This window comes from Gorilla gorilla, chromosome 9, assembly GCF_029281585.2.
Source record: "Gorilla gorilla gorilla isolate KB3781 chromosome 9, NHGRI_mGorGor1-v2.1_pri, whole genome shotgun sequence".
Taxonomy (NCBI): Eukaryota; Metazoa; Chordata; class Mammalia; order Primates; family Hominidae; genus Gorilla; species Gorilla gorilla.
In genome coordinates this window covers 11,736,789-11,746,911 of record NC_073233.2, presented here as the reverse complement: position 1 = coordinate 11,746,911, position 10,123 = coordinate 11,736,789, and the positions used below count along the sequence as shown (strand labels likewise).

At 37.2% G+C, this 10,123-nt stretch overlaps 1 protein-coding gene across 1 annotated transcript; it reads right to left on the bottom strand.

Moving 5' to 3' along the window:
• Positions 1-8,614: 8,614 nt before the first annotated feature.
• LOC101124399 (olfactory receptor 51J1) lies at positions 8,615-9,568 on the bottom strand. The gene has a single exon (XM_004050545.3). The coding sequence runs from the start codon at positions 9,566-9,568 to the stop codon at positions 8,615-8,617; it is 954 nt and encodes a 317-aa protein (XP_004050593.3).
• Positions 9,569-10,123: the final 555 nt, after the last annotated feature.

Genomic DNA, 10,123 nt, shown 5'->3' with positions numbered 1-10,123 from the left:
TTGAATTTGAGGAGGAGGAGAGAAAGGTCTGTGCCGTTATATTAGTTTTCTGTGGTGACCAGAGCAAATTACCTCAAAAGTGATAGCTTAAAACAACATTTTTTTTTTTTAATCTTAGAGTCCGTAGTTCAGAAATCTGAAATAGATCTCACTGGGCTAAAATCAAGAGATTGGCTGGACCACCTTGCTTTCTCAAGGCTTTAGGGAAAACCCATTTTCTTGCCTTTTCCAGCTTCTAGAGGCCAACCACATTCCTGGATTTTTAGTCAATTTCTCTCTCTACAAAGCCAGCAACTTCAGGCTGAGTCCTTCTGACATTGCCTTTTCTCTGGTACACTTCTGCCTCTTAGGACATTTCCCTTCAAAGGACACTAGTGATTATGTTGGGCTCACTTGATTATGCAGGACTTTCACCTTATTTTAAGGTTTGCTGATCAGCAACCTTAATTCCATCTGCAGCCTTAACTGCCCTTTTCCATGTAAACCAACATATTCAGAAGTTCCAGGGATTAGGATGTGGACTTTTCTTACAGGGGTGGAGACATTATTTGGTCTACCACAATTATGTTCCTTTTAATCATTCTGAATGCCCATGAATGGGGACTTATTTCATTTTCCATTCATTAATGTATTATTAGAAATACAGTCATGTGTCACGTAGCAACAGGGGTATGTCCTGAGATATGTGTTGTTAGTCAATATTGTAGTTGTGCAAACATCATACTGTACTCACACAAGCCTAGATGGTACAGCTTACTACACATTTAGGCTATATGATGTAGCCTATTGCTCCTAGGCTACAAACATGTACATGTTGCTCTACTGAATACTGTAAGCAATTGTAACACAGTGGTATTTGTGTATCTAAACATATCTAAACATAGAAAAGGTATAGTAAAAAATGCTACAACAGATAAACAATGATACACCTGAATAGGGCATGTACCATGAATGGAGTTTGCAGGACTGAAAGTTGCTCTGAGTGAATCAGTGAGTGAGTGGTGAGTGGATGAAAAGTCCTAGGACATTACTGTTTGCTACTATGGACTTTATAAACACTGGACATTTAGGCTATGCTAAATTTATAAAAAATAGTATTCTTTCTTCAATAGTAAATTAACCTTAGCTTACTGTATCTTTTCTACTTTATATACTTTAACTTTTTGACTGTTTTGTAATAATACAGCTAAATCCATGAATGCATTGTACAGTGGTACAGAAATATTTTTTCTTTACATCCTTATTTTACACATTTTTTATTTTTAAAATTTATGTATTTATTTTTACTTTTTAAACATTTTTGTTAAAAATTAAGACACGGACACAACATTAGCCTAGACCTACACAGGATCAAGATCATCAGTATATTGTTTTCCACTTCCACACATTCTTCCACTGGAGGATCTTTTGGACAATAACATACATGAAGCTGTCATCTCCTAGGATCATGATGCCTTATTCTTGAATACATCCTGAAGGACCTACCTGAGTCTTTTTACAGTACTTTTTTTTTTCCAAGTAGAAGAAATACTCTCTCAAATAACAATAAAAGTAAAGTATAGTAAATAACAAGTGATAGGATTTTTCACCTTCATTATAATCTATGGAACCACTGTCCTATATGCAGTCTGTTGTTGATTGAAAAGTCATTATGTGAAACACGACCGTATTTTACTATTCTTTTAGTGATTATCTCGTAGATAACAAATTGCATCTTGACATCTTATCGTCTACTATAAATTACCATTTTTCAATTTTCCCAGTAATGCTAGATAGGAGCTCAGAACTTTAAAAACTCAAATGATATCTCTTTCTTTTTGCATGATTCCTGCCACAATTATAGTTCAAAGAATGTTTAAACCCCAATACAACATGAGTATTATTGTTTTTTTCAGTCAGTGTTTGCTTTCTTCTACATATTTACCTTTTCCAATGCTTTTAATTTCACTCCATAGTTCTGTGCTTGTCTCTGGGTTCATTTTCCTTTTGACTAAAGAACTTATTTGATATAACGCAGGTTTGCTACTAACAAATACTCTCAGTATTTGCTTATCTGAAAACTTCTTTACTTTTTCATTTTAAAAGAATATTTTCACTGTGTATAGAATGGGATGTTGGTGGTTATTTTACATACATAAATCTATTATCTTTCAGTGTCTTACATTTCTACTGAGAAGCCAGCTGTTTGTACTATTTTTGATCATTTAAAGATAATGAGACATTTTCCTCTGACTGACTTCAGCGTATTTCTCTTTGTTACTGGTTTCTGTTAATTTAAATATGATATGCTTATTCAGGGCTTTCATAAACTATGTCGACCTTCTTGAATATACGAATTGATGTGTTTTACCAGTTTAGGGGAATTCTCAACCATTATCTCTTGAAATAGTGCTTCTGTACCTCCTTTTCCTCTATTGTTTAAGTTTCCATGAATGTTACATTTTTAAAATATGTCCTACATGTATTTCACGTCTTTATATTTTCAATTTTTGTGCTTTCATTTGGCTATTTCTATTGACTTGTTTTTCTTTTCTTGGAAGAGCTTTCTGTTGCCTTTAATATTCTTTTAAATGCATTTATTTTGATAGATTTTTTTTAGTTCTAGAATTTGCATTGAATTATTTTTTAATATTTTCCAATTCTTTGGTGAATTTTTCCATTATTTCATCAGCTTTTTCCCATTTTCCTTTACTTTTTGAAAAATACTAATTGGATTTACTTTAGTTAATTCAAAGTTGTTTTCTGTTCTGCTGGTGTGTCTTTTTCCCTCTGTCTGGGCAAAGCCCATATCCTCATCCTTTTCCTCTGGCAGAGAATTGACATATGCCTCCAGGGAAAGAAAATGGCTCTAGATGTCAGTTTACCTCTCCAAGATTCTCCACTCTCCAGAATCTGAGAGGGCAACCTGTTGTTGCCCTTGCTTCATAGCTTCCTAATGCCTTTGAACACACACAGACACACACAGTGATTTTAAAATATGACTTTTCTAGTTATTTTCAGCAGGAATATTGGTCTTCCATAGACTACAACATCCTGCTTAGAAGTCAGGGCATCCTTTTTAAAAAAGGCTAGTACCACCAAGAACATACCTATAGATCAACAAGTTGGGTTTATTACTTTTAGTGATGAAGAATGCACAACATTTGGAATTAGGAGGGTGTTACAAAAATATTATTATAGGTTATGGGCTTGTTTTTGGTGATTTTGAGGAAGGCTTAAGGATTTGATGCTTTTGTATGAATTAAATGCTTTCAGGAAGTAGGGGAAATTTTCCTTTGATAACTTCATAAATCTTGTCTACAGAAAGTGAGATTAAGGCTGAGTTGATAATAAATCTGGAGTCACTCTCATTAACTGAGGAGGAGTGCTTGGTGTTTTGAGGCTTGGACAGTGTTTATGTTTGGATTATAAAATGGTCTTTTTTTCCTGGATACATTGTGATCACAGTCTGGTCTTGTATGTTATTGATATTCTGAATGGTTTATATTTAACAAAAGAACACCAAACTTTAGCTGTGAGTGCCAGACCAGTCTCTATCTAATAGCACCAGACCACCAATTGGATGTCATGAATGACTTCTCTTGTTTTAATAAATAGATTGAGAACATAAGGAATTAGAACAGTTGCTGTGACTGCTATATTGTTTCCAAATTATATCCAAGGCCATTGCAGGAAAAGAGCAAAGGAAGAAAAGGAAGGAAAGAAAGAAGGGAGGAAGGGAAGGAAGGAAAGAATTTTGACAGTGTTAAGCTAGGAGGTTTTTCCTAATACATGGTATAAAATAAGGTATCACTTAGAAAGCAATTATTGGGATAAAATTAAAGGATAAGGAGGAAGGGACTGGAGTGAGCAAGGAAGGGTAATAATCATTATAGACGGATGAAGCAGCCTGCTGTAAACAGTGAAAGCTAATTTGGAACTGCAGCAAATGAAAGATATTTGATATTGCTGTAGTTCAGAGAGAAAAAGAGTGATGTAAGATGTAGCTTCAGGGACGGTCAGTGAAAAATTGAAAAAGGTATCATAAGCCCTGTGAAAATATGTTTTTGGGGAGGGAAGCCAGAATTATTGAAATATAGACTGAAAGTGAATATTTTCAAAATATATTCTCTCAAATCTTTTGAAATTTCAAGCATGTGAATGTTTAACCTTTGTCAATAACATTTTATTAAAATGTGGATACAAAATTAATCATTATTGATAGGAAAAATGGCAGAGAGGAAATATATGGTAATTAAAAATAAATTATTTGCTTATTTGAAGACAATGAAGGATATTTTGAATAACATTGAAATTTATAAAGTACAGATATTAAAAGTGTACCCATGAGAATAGAAGTACAGTTTATAACTCCAGAATAAACAGGGGAAATAATAAAAAAAAAACTGATGGAAGACAGAAAAGGAGAAAAATGTGTAAATCAAAATATGTAAAGCAGATAAATTGAACTCATGTATTTATTCAGGTATTAATACAACTATTAACTCATGGTGAATAGCATAATGTGTGAGAAATCAAAAGCGGGTGAGAAATCTTCAAAAAATGAAAATGGGAAGCACATGGATGTGTATGACAACTGATTTTGCAGAGCAAAGAGATATAGAGCCCAACTGATTACAGAGGAAGAAGTGAACAAGAAACCATGCAATTCTGCGAAGTCAGAAAGTTTCATGTATTTAAGGCAGCTGAAACTCAGGAAGAGGGGATGATACCATGTGGAACTCAATGCAAAAGATTTAGTAAAAGTCAATGTGCAGAGATTCACTCATCACCACACAGGCAGGTGATTATTATTATATGCTTTTTAATTGGCATAGAATATTCATAGATAAAAGTGTCCATCTTCTAAGTATATAGCTCAAAAATTATCACAAAATGAATATATCCTGTACCCTCAATACAGATCAAGAAATATGCCCCACAGTACTGTCAGTTTTGGTAGGCGTTCTACATGCACTTAAAAAATGGGTAGTACATAATTGCTATTTTCTTGCTTTTTAGTTATTAATAAGATCAGTATTTTTAATGATGTTTTTCAAATCTTTTAAATCATTAATTTTGTGGTTTTGGGCTAGTTGTGTTATTTACTAGAAAAGGTGTAATAAAAATTTTCACTGTCATTATGCATTTGAGTACTTATTTTTGTAGCTCTGACAGTTGTCTCCTTGTACTCCAACCCTCTGAGTTTGCTGTAAGCTCTTATTATTTACTCATCTATTACTTTTAAATTGATACATTCCTTAAGGGAAAAAATCTCAATAAATATCAGGCTCACTTCTCTAGGCTTTCCTTCTCTTTGGAATCTTGATCTTTACATCCTCATTGCCTTGAATGCTCTCTCAAGTCATTTAAAACTATTTCTATATCTTTTCTAATTGTTCTTGGCAGAAGAATTGGCTTGAAACAAACTCATATTCACTGGATAAATGTGAAAGTGTTTATTTAGTGTCCTAATTTTTAATTTAGCTCCATGCTTAGCTGAATATAATGACTTATAACTTTGTCTTGTTGAGAACATAAAAGGTAGTTCCAAAGGTATAAATTTTAAGTTAGCATAGAATATAAAGGTAGAAAATCCCAGAGAGCCATCAGATTGTGCTTATTACACAATTTCATAGACACCAAGAGATTCCAAGATTCTTTTCTCTGTGTGATTTTCTAGGATTCTTCCTGAACCTGATGTTGTTTCTGAGACTGGACTTCAGGATAAAGATTGGAAAAAATAGAATTGGGAGGAGCATTACATATAAAGAAATCCATTCTAGAATGAAGCCGAAGATATTCAGTAAATTGGCTATAATCTGAGAAACATCTAAGGAGAAGTTATCTTTACAGAGCTTCAGTATTTCCAATGGCCTTACATTTACTAAATATAGTAATAATATTTAAGAAGGCTGAGAATTCACTATGCAATCTCAGAAGGAAAATGGAAATGACTTCCTAAGATTCTCATTTTATGTTAAGCCATTTAACAATCTGGTCCTAACGTCTTTTCCTGTACCTCTCTAGTTGTGGGACATCTTTTTACAGATACTCTAATGTTACTCAGATGTTTCTTCTCTTCTCATCCCAGGAAATAATCACTGTCTTATTTATCTGGCCATTGATGAAATGATTCCTCTTGTGGATTTACTTGCTTGGTTTCCATTGATAATTTGGAGGCATTGTCCTCTATGGAGTTGTGTCATCTATCAGCGGGCTATTAATTTAGGGTATGGTTATAGACAACTGCAGATCCCCAGGTCAGAATCTCTAGAAACAGGATACATGGAAACCTGGAGGCAGACTCACACCATTAACTGTGCAAGAAATTAAGACTTCTTGTAAAAGCACTCTTTGTCAATTATTGACATCTTTACAATGCAGAATGCAAGCAAACTATTTAAAATGTTTAAATTTATATTCAGAAGCTTTATAGGTATGTGGTTATTTGTATAAGTAGCATTATAAGGTCAATTTAAAAGTTGTTTCTAAACAACATTCCAGAAAGTGAAATGTACAGCAGAGATAGCGAATGTAGGAAAAAAAAAGTTCTTTCTAAGTTCTTTGAGTGGAAGAAACCTTGTATCTTTTGTCACTGCTTTATCTCTAGGGTCTAGAAGTATACCTGACCCATTGAGTATGCTCAATAAATTCTACTTGACTGACTACTAATGAGATCAAAGGCTTTATTTCTTGCTTAGTTGACATAATTTAGGCATTAAGAGCTCAGACTCTGAAGTCTTACCCAGGTACATTCCAATGCTAGGTCTTAGATGCATAGATTTGAGCAAGATGTTTACTGTATGTAAACATCAGTTTTTCATCTGAAAAGTAATAATTACATTAATCCTATTTCTTAGAGTTGCTATAGGAAATGATGAAAATAATAAAGTTCTTAGTATATATTTTATGTTAAAAATCTTAATTTCTTTCCCCGAAAATGTAAGTATAAACTCTTTACATCATTTTAAATGCCTGCAAAAGAGCATCCAACAAGGTAGAAAATATGAATGTCTACAAAGAGGATGCTTGCCTCTTTAAGAGTTTCTGCAACGGTGGGTTCTTGGTCTTGGTGAATTCAAGAATGAAGCCGAGGACCCTCAAGGTGAGTGTTACAGTTCTTAAAGATGGTGCGTCCAGAGTTTGTTCCTTCAGATGTTCAGATGTGTCTGGAGTTTCTTCCTTCTGGTGGGTTCCTGGTCTTGCTGACTTTAGGAGTAAAGCCGCAGACCTTTGCATTGAGTGTTACAGCTCTTAAAGGTGGTGCATCCGCAGGTGTTCATTCCTCCCTGGTGGATTCATGGTCTCGCTGACTTCAGGAGTGAAGCTGCAGACCTTTGCAGTGAGTGTTATAGCTCTTAAAGGTGGGGCGTCCGGAGTTGTTCCTTCCTCCCGGTGGGTTCATGGTCTCGCTGACTTCAGGAGTGAAGCTGCAGACCTTCGCAGTGAGTGTTATAGTTCATAAAGGTAGTGCAGAACCAAAGAGTTAGCAGCCACAAGATTTATTGTGAAGAGCAAAAAAACAAAGCTTCCACAGTGTGCAAGGGGACCCCAGGCGGTTGCCGCTGCTGGCTTGGGCAGCCAGCTTTTATTCCCTTATTTGGCCCCACCCACATCCTGCTGCTTGGTCCATTTTACAGAGCACTGATTGGTCCATTTTACAGAGTGCTGATTGGTCCATTTTACAGAGTGCTGATCGGTGGGATTTTACAGAGTGCTGAATGGTGTGTTTACAAACCTTTAGCTAGACACAGAGCACTAGTTGGTGCGTTTTTACAGAGTTCTGATTGGTGTATTTACTAATCTTTAGCTAGACACACAGCGCTGATTGGTGCATTTACAACCCTTTAGCTAGACAGAAAAGTTCTCCAAGTCCCCACCCGATTAGCTAGACACAGTGCTGATTGGTGTGTTTACAAACCTTTAGCTAGACACAGAGCACTGATTGGTGCATTTGCAATCCTTAGCTAGACAGAAAAGTTCTTCAAGTTCCGCCCCCCGCCCTCCCCGCCCTCGTCCCCTCCCCCCGCCCCCGACCCAGAAGCCCAGCTGGCTTCACCTCTCACAACCTGGATGGGAGAATCCCAGAATTTTGCATAATAAACAAGATTTGTAGTCTTCGAGACTTCCAACTTGGGGCCTTGGTGAGGTTGGGTGAATGCCACATCATAGCCTGTAGTGGAAGCCTCCTTTGAACTAGCTGGTATGTTTCTCTCCTATTGAATTCAGAGAGCAATAACTGAAGACAATGTAAGACATTTCACTTCCTCTCTTCCTAGCACAGAGGGCTCAATAGATTTCCCATTACACCTTCTAACTCGCAGGTGCCTTTTCCTTATTAGGAGTGCTGTGTTACAATCTTTTCTGCATTCCTGCTCCAGGTATGCAAGGTAATGAAGAAAACCTCATACCACCTGTTTTAAAATAGCCTCACTTTTGTGTACTGTTCTGTCACACATAATTCACCTCTACCTGCACCCTCACCTCAGTTCATGGACAGACTATAGAGAACTTCCTATTAGACGCCATGTTTTAAGGTGATATCAATTGCATAACATGCAATCTAGGGCCACCTGTTATTATAGAAAGCAAGCAAACAAACAAAAACATTTCTTCCTACTATGGTTTTTGGCTACACTCTGCGTCTTTTCTCTAATAGCATTCGGACAATGGCACCATGGATCTCCTTGGTCTTAATGCTGTAGACAATAGGATTGACAACAGGTGGGAAGAAGAGGTAGGCATTGGCCATCATGGCTTGCAGCAGAGGGGACACACGATGTCCAAGGCGGTGCACTATAGACAAGCCAATCATAGGCACATAGTAAGCAAGCACAGCACAGACGTGTGAGCCACATGTGTTGAGTGCCTTCTTCCGCCCTTCTCCAGTGGCAATACCCAATACAGTGTGGAGTATGAGCCCATAGGAGATCACAATCAGCAACGAATCCAGCCCAAAAGTAGAGGTAACAATGAAAATCCCATAGATATTGTTAACAGAAATGTTCCCACAAGATAGATAGATAAGATTGGGGTGCAGACAATAGGAATGTGAGAGGGCATTGTGGCCACAGAAGGGCAGACGCCATAAGAGAATGGGCAACGGAGCCATGAGCATAATGCTTTTCAGTACGATAACAGCTCCTGTGCCAAAGACCCTGGGCAGTGTCAGGATAGCTGTATAGCTCAGTGGGCTGTAGATGGCTATGAAGCGGTCCAAAGACATGGCCAGCAGCACAGCTGACTCCATCATGGATAAAGAATGGATGGAGAACATCTGGAAAAGACAAGCTTCAAGACTAATTTCAGTATTTCCAAAAAGGAATATGCCTAGCACTGTAGGCAGTGTGGATACAGAGACACCAACCTCGGCCAGTGCCAACATGGCAAGAAAGAGGTACATGGGTTGATGTAGGGCAATATCTGTTCTGATGACGTGAAGAATGATGCCATTCCCAAGGAAAATGATGATGTATATCAGGCAGAAGGGGACGGATATCCAGAGGTGCTCTGACTCCAGCCCTGGGATGCCAACCAAAATAAATGTCGTAGGTAAAAACCCCAAAGAGTTATTAGAAATTTTCATGTTGACATATCATCCTCAGGGATCAGTGCCACCTTGAAAATTAGAAACAAATTAGTGAGATGACATCATTATGAAGAAAGACAACTGGGCACTGAGGGAAGGGAAGAAAAAAGCAAACTCACAGATTTATGTGGCCAAACTTCTTATTTCTAAAAACTGACAAATGACCACCATCAAGAAATTTCCAGTATGGAGAGTGCTACAGCTTCTGTCATAGGCAGATAGAAAATTATGTTCTAGAAAATTATATTACATTATAGGCAGAAAGAAAATTATGTGTCTGATCAGGTGTAGTGGCTCATGCCTGTAATTCCAGCACTTTGGGAGGCTGATGTAGGCAGATCGCTAGAGCCCAGGAATTTGAGACCAGCTTAGGCAACATGGCGAAACTCTGTCTCTACTAAAAAAAATACAAAAATTAGCCAGGCTTGGTGGAGTGTGCCTGTAGTCCCAGCTACTTGAGAGGCTGAGGCGGGAAGATCACTTGGGCCCAGAAGGCAAAGGTTGCAGTGAGCCAGGATTGCACGCCTACACTTATGCCTGGGTAACAGCATG

Bases quoted from the DNA above. Each gene is read 5' to 3' on its own strand.
- LOC101124399 (XM_004050545.3), bottom strand. From the start codon at position 9,568: ATGAAAATTTCTAATAACTCTTTGGGGTTTTTACCTACGACATTTATT.